The sequence below is a fragment of the Odontesthes bonariensis genome, chromosome 12, assembly GCF_027942865.1.
Source record: "Odontesthes bonariensis isolate fOdoBon6 chromosome 12, fOdoBon6.hap1, whole genome shotgun sequence".
Classification (NCBI taxonomy): Eukaryota; Metazoa; Chordata; class Actinopteri; order Atheriniformes; family Atherinopsidae; genus Odontesthes; species Odontesthes bonariensis.
Genome location: NC_134517.1, coordinates 19308839 through 19328878, shown reverse-complemented (window position 1 = coordinate 19328878; position 20040 = coordinate 19308839). Strand labels below are relative to the sequence as shown.

Here is a 20040-nt window from a genome sequence, read left to right as displayed (position 1 = left end):
TGACCATAGCCTGGAGGTATGAAGGAGCTGTTCCTTCCACTGCCCTGTAGGCCAGCACCAGTGTCTTAAACTGGATGCGAGCAGCTACAGGGAGCCAGTGTAAAGAGCGGAGAAGGGGAGTGGTGTGGGAGAACTTGGGGAGGTTGAACACCAGACGAGCAGCAGCTTTCTGAACCAGCTCCAGAGGTCTGATGGTAGAAGCCGGGGCGCCAGCAAGGAGGGAGTTGCAGTAGTCCAGGCGGGAAATAGACTAGAGCCTGGATGAGCACCTGCGCTGCCTTGTCGGTGAGGAAGGAGCGAATCCTCCGGATGTTGTAGAGGAGGAATCGGCAGGAACGGGTCACTGATGCGATGTTTGCCGAGAACGACAGTTGGTCGTCCAGGGTCACACCCAGATTCCTCGCAGTCCGAGTTGACGTCACCACGGAGTCATCCATGGTGATGGCCAGATCTCGGAACGGGCAGCCCTTCCCCGGGAGAAACACCAGCTCTGTCTTGTCCAGGTTGAGCTTAAGGTGGCGCATCGACATCCACCCCGGATAGATGTATGCCAGGCACGCAGCAATGCATGCCTCCACTTGGGTGTCAGAAGGGGGAAAGACAGAATCAGCTGGGTGTCATCTGCATAGCTGTGGTAGGAAAAGTTATGGGAGTGGATGATAGAACCAAGAGATGATGTGTAGAGGCAGAAAGGAAGAGGACCCAAGACCGAACCTTGCGGAACCCCAGTGGTGAGCCTACGTGGCTTCGACACAGACCTTCTCAGTGTTACCTGGTAGGAGCGATCTGTCAGGTAGGATGACAACATGGAGAGTGCAGAGCCAGAGACACCCATTTCCTCCAGGGTAGAGAGAAGGATGTGGTGGTTCACTGTGTCAAATGCTGCAGACAGGTCCAGGAGAATCAAGACAGAGGAGAGAGAGTTAGCTCGAGCAGTTTGGAGTGCTATGTATTATAATAGCCGCATTCCTCTTCGAATTCCTTTCTGATAACTGTCCTTTCCCAGCGGAACTGTTTCAGTCCGCATTCACACATGAGTCGGGACCAGTTCAGGACTGATGCGGCGCAACCGTCTGCGACAGTGACGTGTTACTTTAGCGCCACACTCAACAACAAAACAAAACAAAACAAAACAAAACCCACGAAAAGTAAGGAGAGAAGAAAAAAACACCACAAAGAAGCTAATATGGAGAGCGGGGAGGCTACCGTGTTCATGGTCTGTATGATGGTGATATTAATCATGGACGATCATATCAGGCGTCTAACATCGAGGCTGGAAGAGCACACAGAGAGAGTCAGGAGACGAAGGATCGAGCGCAGGCGATACTTCTTCGTTTCATGAAAGAAGAAAGGAGAGCAGAGCGCCGCAGACAAAAGAGACGACATGTAAGTTTAACTCATTAAACACCCGCCGGTTGTGTCTGTGTGGTATGAGTAAATATTTCAACCGTGACAGCATGACATGGGGCGTAGCTACTGACCACCAACACCTACGTCAGATGTGTTCCTATAGAACCCAGAAAAGACCTGGCCTCGGAGAAGGAACTAAAATGGTTATAGGAACTGAGGACGATGGTCGCGAGTTCCTGTGTGTCCGAATGCGGGAGAAAACGGCCCTGTGGATTAAAAGGTTATAGGAACTGCCAAAGGTTCCTACAGTCCGAATGCGGCTATTATCAGAAACAGTTTTATTGCCAAGTAGGTTTACACATACAAGGAATTTGTTGTGGTGTGCTGGTGCTTGGTTACTTTGGTTAATTAAATAAAAACAATAAAGTCAGCTGCAGAGGGGATATATGTATACAGTATATATATATATATATACAGTATATATATATATATATATATATACTGTATATATATATACATACATATTAATACTTGTGACTTAAGACCCCTTAAAACGGGGGGGGTTCCGCGAAGCGCATATCGAGACTTGCTTTATTTAGGGGAGGAGCCGAAAATGATGACATCCTCGCTACCCGGCCGTACCACGTCACTGCTTCGGAAAGTGGTTCAGATTTTGCCATGAGTATTGACTGGCATATAAACCCCTCAGTTTGCATTCAAAGTGTGGGTTTTTGAAGGAGAGTAAAGTGACAAACGGATAGTTTTGAGATTGAGGAGAGAATGATAGGTAAGAGCATGGAGTCAGCTCGGAAGAGGAGGATTTCCCCCGTGTGGAAACATTTTGATTTGATATCTCCTAATAAGGTCAGCTCAATGTAACATATTTCAGATGCTTTAGGTTTTCTTATAAATAACTGTATTTTAAACTGTTTTTTAATTTATTCACAGGTCAGGCATTTATTGTGTTCCAAGAAATGGGGTACAATAACAACACCTCATCCATGCTAAGGCACTACCATGTCATGAGAATAAGGAGGAAACTGGAGCTTCATCCAGCCATGGTAAGTCATTACAATATTACAGATGCACTATCACAATTTTTCCACATTGACCCATATTGACTTCTGTTCATGCTGACTTAGGTACCTTGTGAAAGGGTGTTTTCAAAGGCTGCAGAAGAGGTGAAAAAAAAAAAAAGGAATCGATTCAAACCAAAACCTCTTGAGAAACTGTCAATTCTGAATTTTAAAAAACCAAGAAAATCTCCCCTGTTTTGTACATCATTGTCCAAGTTCCACAAGCACTTTAACTGTTCTCTGCCTGGTATTTTACTAAAGTGACAGAAAAACATACACAACCTGCCATATCATATGATGGAAACGTTAAGGGACTGTCTCGCTGATTATCAGAGAGCCGTACGTGAAGCAAAATCTCAGTATCTCTCTCATATTATTTCTAGCAGCAGTCATTGTCCCAAGGTGTTATTTGATACAATTAACGCTGTGGTTAACCCATGCACTTCTTCTGTGATTGATGTATCAATAGCCACTTTTCAATTTTTTTCATTATTTTGTTAACAAAGTAGATTCTGTTAGAAAAGATACCAGTAATGTTATTATGAGTAGAAATAAGGATCTACATGATGCCCCACCTCATTCTGCTGCGTTTGATCAGTTTGAGCTGGTTTCCCTCTCTTCTCTCTGTGACATAGTGAAATCTCTGAAACCTACCAACTGCCCATTGGATATTGTCCCTGCCAAAGTTTTGAAAGTGGTTTTTAATACTGTGGGGCCCAGTCTCCTGGTTTTTATTAACTCCTGTGTGATATTAGGAACTGTCCCAGCTGACTTTAAACATGCTGTGGTCAGGCCCCTTCTTAAAAAGCCTAATCTTGACCCCTCAGTGTTGTCAAATTTTAGACCTGTTTACAATCTGCCCTTTCTTTCTAAGATTTTAGAAAAAGTTGTTTTTATACTGTAGTGGCGATTGTTTGTCAAACCAAACATACTATAACAAGCCACTACTGAACTGGGGTTGGGTTTCGTACGCAGGCAAAAAAGAAGTCCAATGTCCAATACCTGAAGATTGCGTTTTGACAGTTTATTTTTCCAGCTGGCAAGCAAATAATACAGATACAACTTTTCTTTGTCCTCTGCTGCTTCTCCTGCTCTGGTAAAAAACCATAGGCCCCACCCCAATCCATCCTGGTACTATACCAGTCCCTATATTTATAGGAAATGGACCCACAGTTCTTCCTGTCTAACTTAAAACAAAGAAACAAAAAACAAACAATTATTAACCTACAAATAAACTCTGTAAAATAACCCCCCAAAATACAAAGAAACCCAAGAATAAATTTGAACAAAATTCAAAGTAATGAAGATAAGGAATAAATAGCTCCAACACTCCGGCCCCTAATTGTGAACACAATCACAATTACTTTAAAGAAGAAAAGGAGCTATTCCCTCAAACATACCCTTCATTCTTGCTGGTGATGTTACTTCTTCAAGATGATGCTTCCAATAGCAAAAAAAGTTTAGTCACAGATCTTTCCAAAACACTGGTCTTTGTTTGTAGTCTGACAGAACGCACCAAGCCCTTTGCATCCTGGTTTACACTTAAGACTTTAGCCATCATCCGTGATCCTCTTAGAGCTGTAGAGTCTGCAATTAAGACAACATCTCCAGGAATGAGACATCTTTTAGTTCTTGTCCATTTTTGTCTTTCCTGCATCAGAGGTAAGTACTCAGAAAGCCATCTTTTCCAGAACAGCTCTGCCATATACTGTACTTGTTTCCACCATTTTCTGACATGAAGATCTTTTTGGTCGAACAGTCCTGGTGGGAAAACTGGTTTGTTTTTCAACAACAACAAATGGTTAGGTGTGAGTGCTTCAAGATCATTTGAGTCATCTGAAACTTCAGTAATGGGTCTGTCGTTTAATATGGTTTCGATTTCACAAAAGATTGTTTGAAGTCCTTCATCATCCAAAACTTGTTCTTTAAGAACTGAGACTAAAATACTTCTTATGGAACGAATCAGACGCTCCCAAACTCCACCTTGGTGAGAGGCTGCTGGGATGTTAAAGTTCCATTTGATTCCATTCTGAACTAAAGCATTCTGAATTTTAGCATGGTTCAGCTCAGCCAAACTCTCTTTCAGCTCTCGATTTGCACCAACAAAATTTGTGGCATTATCAGATCTGATGGTAGAAACTGGACACAGATGAATCTCCGGACTGCATTTATACAGGAATCTGTATCGAGGGTATATGCAATTTCCAGATGTACTGCACGGCTGGTGAAACAAGTAAAAAGAACTCCATACATTTTAAGGAGACTTCGTCCTCTTTTGAAACTTATAGGACCAAAGTAGTCCACTCCAGCATTTGTGAAGGGAGCAGTGTCTGGCAGGACTCTTTCTTCTGGCAGATCTGCCATCTATTGCTCAATAAACTTTCCTCTGTTGCGTCTGCAAATAATACAGCGCGAGATGACTTCCCTAGCAGCTGAATTTGCATTTATTATCCAGTATTTTTGTCTTAGTTTTGACAGCATGTGAGCTCTTCCTGCATGTCCCAACTGTTGATGAATATGACGGAAAATCAATGTAGACACATGCATATCCTTCATCAAAATGGCAGGATTCTTTGCTTCTACAGGCAATGGCTGTTTTATTCAATCTGCCACCCACTCTGAGGACACCAGTATCCAATACTGGGTCAACTTTGTACAGAGAGCTTCTCTTGGAGACTGCTTTGAGGCCACTGGTGATTAAAGTTATTTCAGTTGTAAATTTCTGCTGCTGTACATACTGAATAATAGCTTTTTCTGCCTTATCCAAGTCTTCTGTAGTCAGATTTTCTTTCTTCAGAGTGATCTTAAACCCTTCCATCTGCTTTTCCATTTCTTTCTTTGGATTTTCCAGATTATTTTTACTCAGGCCTGCAGCAGCCAACTCTTTCCCTTTTTGTCGCAGCAACGCCAGGATGTTTTTCAGCTTTAAAAACCAGGCAACAGAGGTTTTAAGCTTTGTCCAAGATGAAAAGTTTTGAATCAGATCATTTGTAGCATTTTGTGATTCCTTCACAATAATACTCACTGTTAGGCCCCTTTTGACCTCTGGATTGTCTGCAGGAATTGCATGGTGATCCACTTCCAGTTTAGGCCATTCTTCTTCTGACCTGTGGAGAAATTCTGGTCCATTTATCCATCTCCTGGATTTGAGGAACTTCTCAGCTCCCATGCCTCTGGATGCATCATCTGCAGGGTTCTCCTTGGAGGGAATATGTCTCCACTGGTTTACATCTGTAGCTTCTCGTATGACAGAAATTCTGTTTGCAACAAAGGTGTGAAATCTTCTGGTTTTATTAGAGATCTATTTTAGTACTGTTGTACTATCAGTCCACAAAACAGGTTTTCTCCATCTTTATTTGCAGCTCCTTTTGCCGCAGGTTGTTCACTCGGACAGCAAGAACTGCAGCTGTCAGTTCCAGCCTGGGGATTGTAGTTTGCTTAAGAGGTGCAACTCTAGCTTTTCCCAGGATGAAAGCAACATGTGAGATGTTATTCTTTTCCAGTTTTAAATATGACACTGTTCCGTATCCATCTTGACTTGCATCACAGAAATGATGAAATTTTGCTTTGTCTGACTTTATGATGCAACTTGGTTTGATGCAACGTTTCACTTTAAATCTTGAAATCAGCTGGAGATCCTCCAGCCAATCACACCATTGCTTACAGAGAGAGTGGGGAATTACTTCATCCCATTTCAAATTTTGTCGACAAAGTTCTTGAAGCAACAGCTTAGCTGGCATACAGAAGGGAGCCAGGATTCCCAAAGGATCATACAGTGAGCCAACCACAGACAAAATGCCCCTTCTGGTCTGAGGGCGGTTCTGCACAGAGGTTCTGAACTTGTACTCGTCTGTTTCGATGCATCACTGTAAACCCAATGCTCTCTCAATTGGAGGTTGATCTTTGTCCAAATCCAGATTCTTGATTCCCTTTGCTCTCCTTTCCTTTGGAATTGTCTTAAGCACTGTACGACTGTTGCAGACCCATTTTAAAAGCGTGAATCTTCCTTTAGAACAGATATCAGTCAGCCTCTTCACCATGTGCACTGCATCTTCTTCTGTAGAGAGAGATTTTAAACAGTCATCCACATAAAAATTATTTTTGACTGTATCAACCACTTCAGCTGGAAACTGTTGTGCATTATCATCAGCAGTTCTTTGCAGAGCATAATTTGCAAAACTTGGCGAAGACACAGCTCCAAACAAATGCACTTTCATCCTGAACTCCTGTACAGGCTTTGAAGTGTCACCATGATGCCACCACATGAAACGGAGAAAGTCGACATGCTTTTCAGAGACATAAACTTGGTGAAACATGGCATCAATGTCGGCCATTAGTGCAACAGGCTCTTTTCTAAATCCGATGAGAACTCCAGTAAGAGAGTTTGTGAGATCAGGTCCCTGTAGACGCTGGCTGTTCAATGATGCTCCTTTGTAAGTTGATCCACAATCAAATACAACTCTCAACTTGCCTTTTGTGGGATGATGCACTCCATGATGAGGAATGTACCATACCTTTCCATCATCTTTCAGTAGCTCATCTGCTGGTACAACTTCCGCATATCCTTGTTGCAGCATGTTGTTTACACATGCAGTGTATTCCTCCTTGTAGTGAGAGACCTTTTCAAATCTCCTTCTGAGACTCTGGAGGTGCTGTTCTGCAACACAGATGTTATTTGGTAGGCTGACACTTTCACTCCTGAAAGGTAAGTCAACATGATAATGGTTTCCAACAAGTTTTGCTCTTCCCCTACCCGAACCAGGGTTTGCATCCCCACCCCGCTGTGACTGGTGTGCAGTTGGTGAGAGGCTGGTTGGTTATCGCACTTACTCTAGCACTAGTTTTGCTCTTAGCTGTTTGGTATTAGAAGGAAATGCACTTATGATTTCTTGTGACCTGAAGTTCTTTTGCCTACCGATGTTGAACGCACTTATTGTAAGTCGCTTTGGTTAAAAGCGTCTGCAAAATGACCGTAATGTAATGTAATGTAATGTTTTGTTGAGCTACGAACAATGTTCATGAAGTGTATATTCTCTCTGGACATTTCAGTTTTCTCCTCTGATGATCTTTCATTAAAGTCATGATTGTACTGTTTAACCAGCATTTCTCTAAGATGCTGAACAGAGATCCTATTGGCTGTTACAGCAGTGCAGAGGGTTTTGTTTCTGCTGTTACTCACAGTGCGCAAGGGACCATTTATTTCCCAGCCTACTTTACAGGTCTTTACAGTATAGGGCCCACCATCCACACTGTTTATCACCTCCCATGGCTCTAAAACGTTTGAGGCATCAGTTTCACATCTGCATTAATGTTGTGAAGCTTAACAGGTTTTAGATAAGGCCACTGATCAATATCCTTTTGCTGAGGAATATTCATTGTAGAAACTGGCATGGTACTTTGAGTCTGGCAGCTTCATGAAGTCATTAGTTTCCAAACCAGCGACTTCCAAACCAGACAAAACTTGCACATTAACAACCTTATTTTGACTCATTGTTCTCAGCAGAATATTTGTCTTTTTTACCTTTAGCTTCAGTCTTTTTGCCAGGGTTTCTGTACAAAATGTACCTGAACTTCCTGGATCAAGAAATGCACAAGTTTGTACAACTTTATTGCTCTTTTGGCTTTTAACTTGGTGACTACAACAGTGCCATGTATGAAGAGAATACCGGTACTTGAGAGACTTAATAAAAATCTAAAGTGGGCTGGTATGAAAATCAAACCTACTAAGTCTAGAAGTATCTCAATAAGTAGAGGTAAATTAAGTGATAGAAAGTTTGTAATAGATGAAGAAAACATTCCAATAATTAGGGAAAAAGCAGTAAAGAGTTTAGGCAGGTGGTACCAGGCAGACATGAATGATGGAGAGCGGGCAGTGCAGTTTCGGAAGGATGTTACTGAGGGACTGGATAGAATAGATAAATCAGAGCTTCCAGGAAAGTTGAAGCTGTGGTGTCTGCAGTTTGGATTGTTTCCTACTTTGAAGTGGCCACTGTCTGTGTATGAGATTCCACTATCCACTACCAAACATCCTATAAGTTGAAACAAGCCACTACTGAACTGGGGTTGGGTTTTGTACGCAGGCAAAAAAGAAGTCCAATGTCCAATACCTGAAGATTGCGTTTTGACGGTTTATTTTTCCAGCTGGCAAGCAAATAATACAGATACAACTTTTCTTTGTCCTCTGCTGCTTCTCCTGCTCTGGTGAAAAACCATAGGCCCCACCCCAATCCATCCTGGTCCTATACCAGTCCCTATATTTATAGGGAATGGACCCACAGTTCTTCCTGTCAAACTTAAAACAAAGAAACAAAAAACAAACAATTATTAACCTACAAATAAACTATAAATAACCCCCCAAAATATAAAGTAACCCAAGAATAAATTTGAACAAAATTCAAAGTAATGAAGATAAGGAATAAATAGCTCCAACATATACAATTACAGTCCTTTCTTGAGGATAACTTTGTTTTGAGAAATTCCCATCTGGGTTCAGGTCTCGTCACAGCTCTGAGTCTGCACTGTTAAAGGTGCACAACGATATTGCTCTGTCTATGGATGCCAAGTGCCCTGTTGTCTTAGTGCTGCTTGATCTCACAGAAGCCTTTGACAGGATGGACCATGCAGTGCTCCTTTCACGTCTAAGTAATTATGTTGGCATCCACGGCACTGCATTGAAGTGGTTTGCATCTTACTTGTCCAGTAGAACCTTCTCCGTTATGGTTGGTGACCTTTCCTTTTCCGGTGCTCCTCTCTCCTGTGGAGTCCCTCAAGGATCTATTCTTGGCCCTATCCTCTTCTCATTGTACATGCTACGACTTGGGTCAATTATAGCCAGGCACAACCTTTCTTTCCACTGTTATGCAGACGTTTTACAAATTTATCTACCATTGAAGCCAAATAGTAACAGTGCACAATGTTCTTTGTTTAATAGTATTGCTGATATTAAGCAGTGGTTGGCCCAAAATTTTCTTCATTTAAATGACAAAACTGAATGCATTGTGTTTTGGGATACTGTGACGGCTGGCTTTGGCACCTTGTCTTCAAAGCTTAGTTCAACTGTCAGAAATCTGTTAGTGACCTTTGACAGTCATCTTAGGTTGGACAAACAAATTAACAATGTTGTCAGGACTAGTTTTTTCCAGTTACGTCTCTTGGCCAAAGTTAAAATGTTTTTAAGTCGTCATGACCTTGAGAAAGCCATCCATGCCCTGATAAGTTCAAGGTCAGACTATTGCAATGCACTTTATGTTGCCGTCTCCCAGTCTTCTCTCAGTCGCCTTCAACTTGTGCAAAACGCTGCTGCCCGTCTTTTAACCAACATTAACAGACGTGTGCACATCACTCCTGTTCTTAACTCCCTAAATTGGCTTCCTGTCCTTTATAGAATTGATTTTAAACTTTTAATGTTTGTTTTTAAAGCTCTTAACGGCCTCGCCCCATCATATTTATCTGAGCTTTTAACAGTCCGAAATCCTGGTAGAGCTCTGAGGTCAACAAATCAATTTTTGCTGGAAGTGCCCAGGTCAAAATACACACACTGGGGTCACCAAGCCTTTTCCGTCGCTGGAATAAGCTCCCTGTTGAGCTGCGTCTTATTTCTGACCTGGGCCTCTTCAAATCTAGGCTAAAAACCTGCTTATCTAGGATTGCTTTTAATACCCAGTAGTATGATGACACTTTTATCTCATTTTATCTTATTCGATTTTGTTGTATTTTATTGCTTTCACTGTTCTTTTATTGTTTTTTATTTCTTTTGACTTATTCTTCTCTTTATGTATTACCTACTGTAAAGCACTTTGGTACATCACAATGATTGTTTGGGGGTATAAACAAAAAAATACATTTACATTTACATTTACATATGATACTACCTTTCTAGGAGAATTTACACACAGAATACATAAAATACATATGTGATAATTCATGTGGAGAAATTATTTGGTCATACATTTTTGGTAATTAATAGTCATTTCCAAGAGCCTTAAAAGACACAAAAATTCAATGCATCACAAATTATACAGCTGACTGTCATTATACATTTGGCAAGTAGATGGTTTCATGTGCACATGAAGCGTCGAGAAATTAAACCTTTTGTCGAACCAATATGACTCAGCGTCTTTGATAGTGTTTGTAGAGCCAGGCTCCATAGTTCTGTCGACTTAAAAGAAACAAAAAAAAAAAAAAAACGTCTTAACGTGCGAACGGCACATAAGAAAGTGGGGCACATTCACATATTTGTGGTTTAAACACGACGCACATATCTATGACGACACACCAAACAGTCTCTGCCTCTTCCTTCTTTTCGTCCAATCACAGCAGCCCACTTGACCGGAAGTTTTGAACGAATCCTACGCGGGAACAACTTGTCGTTATAGATTCAGCTGGACAACAGAGGTAGTGAAACACGGTAAGTTGCTTCCAGGTATCTTCGGTTCGAATAATAAGCTGATACAGCTTAATAGGAAACTCTTCATAGCTTACAGTAATTTATACCACCTTGGACGTTGCGTTTGTCTGTCGTGTTAGCTACAAATCAACGAAGAACCCCGCTAAGTTGATTGCTAACTGTGTTAGCTGGATGCAGCATTGAGTTGAAATCATTGTGAACACGAGCTACTTTAAGAAACCTTTCTCGTGTTATCTATAACATCGTTATTGGTTTTGATGCGTGGATACTACTTATTTATTGTCAATAAAAAAATAAAAACTCGCATGTTTGCGTCCCTTAAAGTCGGTCTTTGTATTTGTACAGTAAAATGAAGGTGGTAACGTGTGAGATTGCGTGGCACAACAAGGAGCCGGTGTACAGTCTGGACTTTCAGCACAGCACAGATGGACGCTTTCACCGACTGGCCACAGCTGGAGTGGACACCACAGTCCGAGTGAGTGGAGATGGAGCAACAAGTACACCTAGTTAACCACACGTATACATTTATTTGTCTGCTCTGAAGATGGGATTTAAGCATCCTAACAAAGACAAGGACACATAGACTCTGTATACTGATGCAAACTATAGTTAGTCATTTGTAAAGCTTATTGAACTCTCCCAGTGCTGGTGGAAGTATCTGATTTAGCCAGGTCAGGTTGATAATAATGGTGTAAAGGCACCTTTCTTTGTTTTTCTTGACACTGTAAGCTCATGTGTACATGTTTAAACACTTAATAGATAATTGTTGCAACTTTTCCTCAACCTTAAATGGAGGCATGTTTCACTCAAAGGACCCACCAACCAGCATTCATGAAAATAAAGTTTGACATATTCTACCTATGTTTTCCAAACCATATCTCTCTAAAAGGCATCAACAAGCACGATGGGAGACTGTCGTTAGTTATTGTGAATTTATAACAGATTATTTGAAATCTAATGACAGTACATTACATGGAAAATCATCCTCAAACTCTGCCAGTAGAGGTTCATGGTTGAAAAGTAAGTTGCTTGTGAGTTGTGAAATCGAAAGCCCCTTTTCCCTGATGTTTATGCAGCTGTGGCGGGTAGAAATGGGCCCAAACGGGAAGGCGGTGGTGGAGTTTCTGTCCAACCTGGCCAGACACACCAAGGCTGTCAATGTGGTTCGTTTTAGCCCCAATGGAGAGATGCTCGCTTCAGGAGGAGATGGTATGCCACGCCTTTTCTTTTCTAAAGGCACCAATTGTTTCAGTACAGAATGAAATCTAGTGTTTAATCACCCACTTTTTCTTAAATACAGATGCTGCAATTCTGCTGTGGAAACTGAATGACTCTAAGGAGCCTGAGCAGGCCCCTGTTTTCCAGGAGGACGAAGATGCTCAGCTCAACAAGGAGAGCTGGTCTGTGGTCAAAACCCTGAGGTACAGAAGCACAGAAAGTCCATATGTCTGCTATGTAAGGACATTAGTATAATTCTATTGTTTACCTTGTTATTAAGTTGACAAGATAAACTATCCCTGCTGTGATAATTCTATAGAGGTATGACATCCTCTAACAATATAAAGTCTCCGTCTACTCTCATCTTCTCACTGAGGACTGCCTTTGGTCACCATCGCTGTTTTCACACTCACACTGAAGGGACAGCGTGTGATAACGCACTTCTTGCAGAGATTTTGCTGCATTTCTACTGTGTTTTCTCGTTCTCACAAAGAGCAGAATCTGGTCAAGACCACAGCTGTGACCAAATTGCTTGTAGACAATGTTGTTGCGATTTTAAACTTATTTATAGGCCATAGAAACGTTGTGCGGAATAAGCTACTCTACTCACACCATGCGGGCAGCAGCTATCCTGGCTGCTTTCAGTAATATGCATTACCCAAATATAAAGAACCTCACCGGACACCCAACTTATTGTAACCAGCAACATCTTGTATAAGTATAACTTTAGCTCGAGTGTCCAGCACGTTGTTGAAGATCTCATTAAAAGATCACAAGAAACGAGGAGTGGCTCAAGACTTGCACAGTACTGCAAGTGGCACTGATGTCAATGCAAAAAAATAAATAAAAAGAAAGTTGATTAAGGTCATCCTCGTCTGCCATTTTTCATGCGCTGCAAAGGTAGCGCAGCAATTTCCATACACTGTCCCTCTCTCTTCTGGCTCCAAGGCTGCATCTCAAATACAAATGCACACATTGCTGTCTGCAAGCTCGCGCCACACCCGAAACATTACAGAATTGTGTGGTTAAACGTGTTTTTTGTTCACAGAGGGCACATAGAGGACGTTTATGACATCTGCTGGACGGGGGATGGAAACTCCATGGTGTCTGGGTCTGTTGACAACACTGCTATAATGTGGGACGTCAACAAAGGTGTGTAGCCCTACTTGTGTCAGTCTTGCGTGCCTTCACAAAATGAACTATTTAAATGATGCTGAATCTTGTTTAATCTTCTGTTGTGGTCTCTCATTTTTTCTCCTCCATTTGTCTTTAGGACAGAAGTTGTATATCTTGAATGACCACAAGAGCTACGTGCAGGGGGTAGCCTGGGATCCTCTGGGGCAATATGTCGCCACTCTCAGCTGTGACAGGTAGAAAAATTGATTCACCAGGTCTTGGACCGCTCCTCACTCGTCTTGACGTGGATTCTCATTGAAGTTGTCTTTGACAGCAGGGTTTCAGCAGAATGATATCAGATTGTGTTGTTTGTTCCTCCCCCTCAGGGTTATGCGCGTGTACAGCCCTCACACCAGGAAGAAGGCCTTCTGTATCAGTAAAATGAGCTCCGGGCCGCTTGCAGAGGGAGAGGTCTGTGGAGATTCAGCTTTCAGATGTTCTGAGCCCATAAATTTCATAACCAACTTAATTCCTTAATGCACAATCTTTATTCCTGCCTTTTGCTTAAACCTCTTTCATAGATTTTCTCCTTAAACCGAGCTGCCTATTCTAACTTTCCACTCTCCTGAATATCTGTTTACTTGAGCAAGTTTAGCTCTTTATTTTAAATTTTTTTGTCTTAAAGATATTAAATTATCTAATACCTTCAAACCCATTACGATGCTCATCAGCTACTGAGACGTGTTGCTCACTCAGTGTGCCTCGTTGTGTGTAACTTTGCAGATCAAGCAGTACAGAATGTTCCATGATGACAGTATGAGGTCATTCTTTCGCCGCCTTTCATTTACACCAGATGGGACGTTCCTGCTCGCCCCAGGTACAAACGCTGCGTTCCAAATGTGGAATTTATCTGCTGATATTTAGTGCCGCTGTATTCCTGGTAAAAACCCATTGATCTAAACCCAATTCTCTCTGCTTTTGTCACCTCGTTTAACCGCAGCTGGATGCGTAGAGGTTGGTGAAAATATCACAAACACCACCTACGTCTTTTCCAGGAAAAGTTTAAAGAGGTACGGTTACTAACATTTACAGATAATCGAAGACCCTCGCAAACGATCGTAACCGGTGTGCACATCTCTGCTTGTGTCTGTCAGGCCTATCGCCCACCTGCCATGTCCAACCAAAGCCACGCTGGCTGTGCGCTGCTGCCCTGTTTACTTTGAACTCAGGACCAAGAAAGAGGAAGGCAAGAACAAACAAACAAGACTACAACGGCCACCCTGTCCGATTTGTTTGTGATTGCACATTTTTTTCTCCCCTACGTGTTCTTTATTTTACTTTGCTTCTCTCCCACAGATGGCTCCACCCAGGCTCTGCCAAATTTATTCCAGTTGCCGTACCGTATGGTGTTCGCAGTGGCCTCTGAAGACTCCATCTTCCTGTACGATACGCAGCAGGCCACCCCCTTTGGCCTCGTGTCCAACATCCACTACCACACACTCAGTGATCTCACATGGTAAAGTAAAGGCGTTCTCTGTTGGGCTGGAAATGTAACGGTTTTCCCTGGATAGAACTTTTCAGAAGCGCAAGTTATAAAGTCCCTCACTGGACAGAAAATTACAAGTCGCAAACTGCTCTTAAGTCTGCTGGAGCGGCAGCAGATGTTTCTAAATGGCTCCCCGGGCTGCAGCAGAGTGAACATGCTGTGGGTGAGGTTGGTTTTATCTTATGTAAAACTCTTCATTAGTATCACTGATGCTTGGAAGACGGGTACCGATGGTGCGCTAGTTTTAATCGCCTCCTACAGAGCTCTTTGATTCCTGTTTGAGGTGTTTAGGTTTTTTTTTTTTTTTTTTTTTTTTGCAAACATTCTCTCCTGCTCCTGTGCAGAGGAGAGATTTGCCTACATTTGTGTTTCTCCTGTTCCACCTCAAAACAGAAATTAAGTACGCACTACGTGTATTAGCTTGAAGCACATTTTCCAATTAAATTGAGTTGATGGCAGTGACAAATGTTGTCATTGTCGCAAAAACTGTAAGTTGCCAGGCGCCAGCGAACGCTGTCATTCGCAGTAAAAACTCCAAAGTCAAGTTTAAGAAGCCCGTAGTGGTTTGAGTATAGCTGCACAAACTCTGCTCGCACCCAAATCAGTCTCACCTCCAAAGAAAATGAGGAGCAAAACTACACAGAGGCTGTTTTGAGGAAAGATTTTATTCAAAAAATTGTACATTTCCACAGCTCTACAATGTACTGTAGACTGATTACATGCCTGTGCATTGGAAGCTTTGACGCAGCTGACCCTGAAGGTAAGGTGAATGGAGCTACGTTCGGGTTTTCCGAGTTGCAGTCAGTTGGCAGACGCAAAAACCGCAATTTATACCGCAGCCACGGAGTGTACAGTATAAGTCCAACTGAAAATATTTCTGTACCTATTATTGAATTGCAGCCAGTTACAAGAGAAAATAAACCTATGCATGTCCATGTTGGCTTTATAAAACCGTGTCACATTCGTGTCTTACCATTCCAGTAACATGTTTGTATGACATCCTGTTTAGGTCTGGTGATGGTTCCTTCCTGGCCGTGTCCTCCACAGATGGCTACTGCTCCTTCCTGTCCTTCTCTTCTGGGGAGCTTGGAACTCCTCTGAAGGAGCCGCCCACCTTGGAGGTCTTTGTCCCAAGCAGCGGTGTTGAGAAAAGGGGAAAGAAGGCGGCCAAGAATTCCTCTCCCATTTCCCAGCCATCAAGCTCCACCCCAACCCCAAGTCCCGCGTCCCAAACCTGCATAAGCAAAGATGCGCCCACTCCAACCCTCCCGGAGGAAAAGAAGAGCACCCCTAAGGCCAAAATTAAACCTCAACCCCGTAGGATCACCCTCAACACCCTGGAGGGATGGGGGAAACCCACCCCCCCTAAAACCTCAGCTCCTCCAGCACCTCAGAGCCCCACGTCTGGGACCACAAGCGCACCCTCCATTCCCAAACCAGGGCTCACGCCCAACAACTCTTTCACAACCAAGCCACGTGTCGCACCCCTCACTCCCTCCACACCAACAGTCCTCAACAGTGCCAGTACTGCTGGCCTCACCCCTCCTAAGGCTACAACCACTCCGAAGGGCCCCACCCCAAGGTAAACATGAGCGAAGCTGCCAAGTGCCTGAAAATAAAGCAATGCTTTGCATCAATCTTATTATAGGCACTTGACTTTAAACATGCATCTATGGCACTGAAAATATTTGATTTGCAGTGATACAAGATTTAGGGGGCTAAATGCAAAACCTCTCTTTTAAAAGTTGGACAGAGAACACTTTACATTCTGGCTTAAAGAAATACTTATCCTTGTTTCTTTCTAATTCTTTTTTTTTTTTTTTTTTTTTTTTCAATCAAGTTTTCATTGCTTTCATTGGGGGCCTATCGGGGGGCTTTCTACACCCGGGTCACTTGGGATGACATCATCGACACGCGCTGCTGCAGCACAGCTTATTTACTCTGTGCTCTGTGACTTCACTGTTAGTTTTGTGCAACATGGCAGAATATTTGTCAGATTTTGACGACTTTAAGTACGATGGCGTGAAAGAGCTGTGCTGCAGCAGTGCGCGTCGATGGCGCCATCCCACTAGACGCATGTGTAGAAAGCTCACCGATAGCGCCCAATAACAACAACACGGCAGCTCTGAACTATCAGTGCAATAGAGAATATTGCCGGAACTGCAGGACAGTTTGCACAACAAATGTTGGAGCAAGGCGCTGAATGATCTGTGGAGGAGACTCATTGTCTGTTCTTTATTTATTTATTTTTTTTTAATTAAAAAAAAAAGGGAGGGTGGGGGAAGCCAATTAAGCACGTCCAGATGATAAGTAGTAAACACGGGGAGTTTGTAATTAATGTGTGACGCAGAAATAATGTGTTTTGATTTGAATAAAGATGCAGGATCCAAATTACAAAATTTACTAAGTGCTGGGTTTGTGGTGTGTAGAGTGTGGGTCGTCCTTGTGATATTTTACCCAACATATTTCCATGGTTTGGCCAGAGTAACAGAGGCACACTGCCCCCCCCTCCCTTTCTCCCTCCATCCCTAATGATTAAAGCAGCTCGGCTGATAATCTCCTAACACGAAGTATACAAAGCATGACAAAACACTTTTTTTTTTAAATGTGTCACATTCCACTTTTTGGTAAAACGTACTTTTTAATTATACTTGTCGATGATTCCAAAGGAAAATAGCCCGCTTCTTCTGTGGTCGTGATGTTTCTGTCTGTTTACGTGTGCTCGGTTCTGGCAGTGTGAACAAAGCCCTGTCTGGTATAAGGGATTCGTTGGACCCCCCACTGACAATAAAATAATAATCACTGTGACAGACTGCTCGCAGACAATGGCTGCTCATTTCATACGCGCTTCTCTCTGCAACTTGTCTCACTGGTTTATACCATTGGGCAATAAGATGGGGAAAAAAGGGGGGGTTATCTTTGTTTCCAGAGAGTTATTTGCTTTATTGAAACTTTTCTGCTTGTGCACTTTGATCTCCAGTTTAAAGCTCGTTTTTCTTTGGTTTCTCTGTTTGTTTACAGGCGAATCTCTTTGACTCCGGTTGGATCCCGATCTCCAGCTGTCGGTTCGCTTTTCAGAGCTTCTTCCTCCACAGAGAAGGCCAAACACGGTCAGTTGCTAACTTGGCCGATGCGCCGCTTTTTATCGATTTCTGTTTGATGATTGAGAATTGTATGTGATGTTTTCCTCGTCCTCGACGCCGGCCTCAAAATGGGCTTTGTGTTGTGATTGTTCTCTCGGGGGTCTCTTTTCCCAGTCTTACAATCTTTATCCCTCGTTCCTTCATCCCTTTGATGATTAATCCTTCGTCAGGTAGCTTGAGCCCAGATGTTGTTGCAGCCCTGAAATGTGAGTCGGTGGCCTACCAGGACCACATCAAAACTGTTTTAATGGGCCCGATCCCAAGTCCTTCATCTGGTTCTACCTATGTTTTGGGGGGGGGGGGGGGGGGGGTTAAAGTTCCCTTTGTTTTTGATGGATCAGGAATTTCTGGTCATTCACTGTCAGCTGGATCTTTGATCGCCATTTGGATGTTTAGATGACCATTTGTCATTTGTCAGTTTTGGCCAGGGCCAAAAGGTTTTTTGTTCTGTTTTGGTTTTTTTTGTTGTTTTTTTTTTTATATATAAAGGAAAACCAATAGAATAATTGGACTTTGGACCGATCCATTAACTTAGATTTGTCCATTTCAGTAATTTGTGCACCAAACAAATTAAACTTACTAGCTAGACAACTAGATTGCTGGTTTGGAGACGTCATGAATGATCTTAGAAAAGCAATTGTTGCTGCCCTTCCTTCCACAGTGAGGAAGATGATTCACAAGTGGGAGGCGTTCAATCGTCCCAGAAGCGGACGTCTTGACAAGTTCACCTCAAGGGGAGATAAGGCAATGTTCAGGGAAACAAATCAAGGAGCTTTAAAAGCCTCAGTTTGCATGTTTAATGTTAAAGTTTGTGACAGTATGGTTGGAAAAAAGACTGAGCAAGAATGGCTTGTTTGGAAGGGTTAGCAGGAGAAAGCCTATTCTCTCAAAAAATGAACATTGCAGCACAGCTTGGGTTTGTAAGATTGCATCTGAACAAACCCCAAAACTTCTGGAACAATGTCAGTTAGATAGACACGGCCAAAATGAAGATGTTTTGGCAGCAATGTGCAGCACAACGTTTGGTGAAAGCCAAAGGCCGCTTATCTGCACCTCATACCAGCTGTCGAGCGCGGCGTTGGAGGAGTGACGACTGGGGTTTTGTTTTTGCAGCCACAGGACCTGAACACCTAGCAGTCATAGCCATTTTTTTTTCTTTTTTCTTCTTATGTTAACCCTTAGACTTGAAAGGGGATTGTTTCTTTTTTTTTTTTTTTCACAGGACCGCACACGACAGCCAAGAGCCTTGCATATCACATTTAGAAATTCTTACTTCCCTGCTGAAGCTCGCACAAAACTGGGCAAATCAAGTGTAACCTTCTTTCACTGATCCCTTTCTTTGTGTTTCACCAGAGCGTCCCTCTCCCCCCACTGATAAAGTGTGCCAGCCTCCAGAGTCCAAACGGCCCAAGACCAGCGACGCCCCAGCAAACCCCAGTGTCGGCGAGGATTAGTGTTCACCGGCAACAATGCAGCAGCAGTTAAAGCAACCTCTGTTGATAACCACTGAGGCTCTGAGTGGATGTAACATAGTGCAACAGCTCCGTGGGTGTGTTTATAGTCATTGTACTTAATCTAATCTGGAAATGTGTTATGCTCATCTTACAGTGTTAAACTGAGTCTTTATTCTTTTTACCTCCATTTTGCATCCTACGGTAAACAAATGCTGAGATCACTTTTATTATATTTCATTTTTGTAACGATTATAAAAAAAAAATTAAAAAAAACTTGGGTGCTGTTTTATAAAGTAAAAAAAAAAAAGTGAACATGAAGAGAAACCTGAGCTACAAGCTTGAAGACCAAAAAAAAAGCACTTCAAGGGGTTTGTGTGAGCTTTGAATCTATGACCTGTGGCGGAATCGCTGGAGGACTGAACCAGCAGTTTGAGGGAAACACGACAGAGATGTTTCCTACCTTTCTAATAAAAATGTGTTTAGATTTAAACCGTTTGGCTCTTGGCGTCTTGATTACAACGGACTGATCATTATGTAAAATGTTTTTTTTGTTTTTTTTTTTTTAACTGTGTGCCTGTGTTGGCGGTTCCATTCCCACTCTCGCCACTCAAAGATTGGTGAAACTGACAGCTAGAGGGGTGTCAGTCCACCTCCTTGCCACAGCCGAGGTGCCCGTGAGCGAGGCAGCGTACACCCATGCTCCCCGGGCGCTGTGACTGGCTGCCCACCG

The 20040-nt window shown here is 42.6% G+C and overlaps 1 protein-coding gene across 1 annotated transcript; it reads left to right on the top strand.

Moving 5' to 3' along the window:
- Positions 1–10601: 10601 nt before the first annotated feature.
- chaf1b (chromatin assembly factor 1, subunit B) lies at positions 10602–19733 on the top strand. The gene is made up of 14 exons (XM_075478692.1): positions 10602–10833; positions 11179–11308; positions 11910–12042; positions 12134–12254; positions 13100–13203; positions 13325–13421; positions 13554–13638; positions 13951–14044; positions 14168–14237; positions 14322–14413; positions 14524–14683; positions 15723–16295; positions 17735–17823; positions 19210–19733. Exons 2-14 carry the CDS (start codon positions 11183–11185, stop codon positions 19308–19310), a joined length of 1845 nt encoding a protein of 614 aa, XP_075334807.1. The 5' UTR covers positions 10602–10833; positions 11179–11182; the 3' UTR covers positions 19311–19733.
- The last annotated feature ends 307 nt before the right edge of the window (positions 19734–20040 follow it).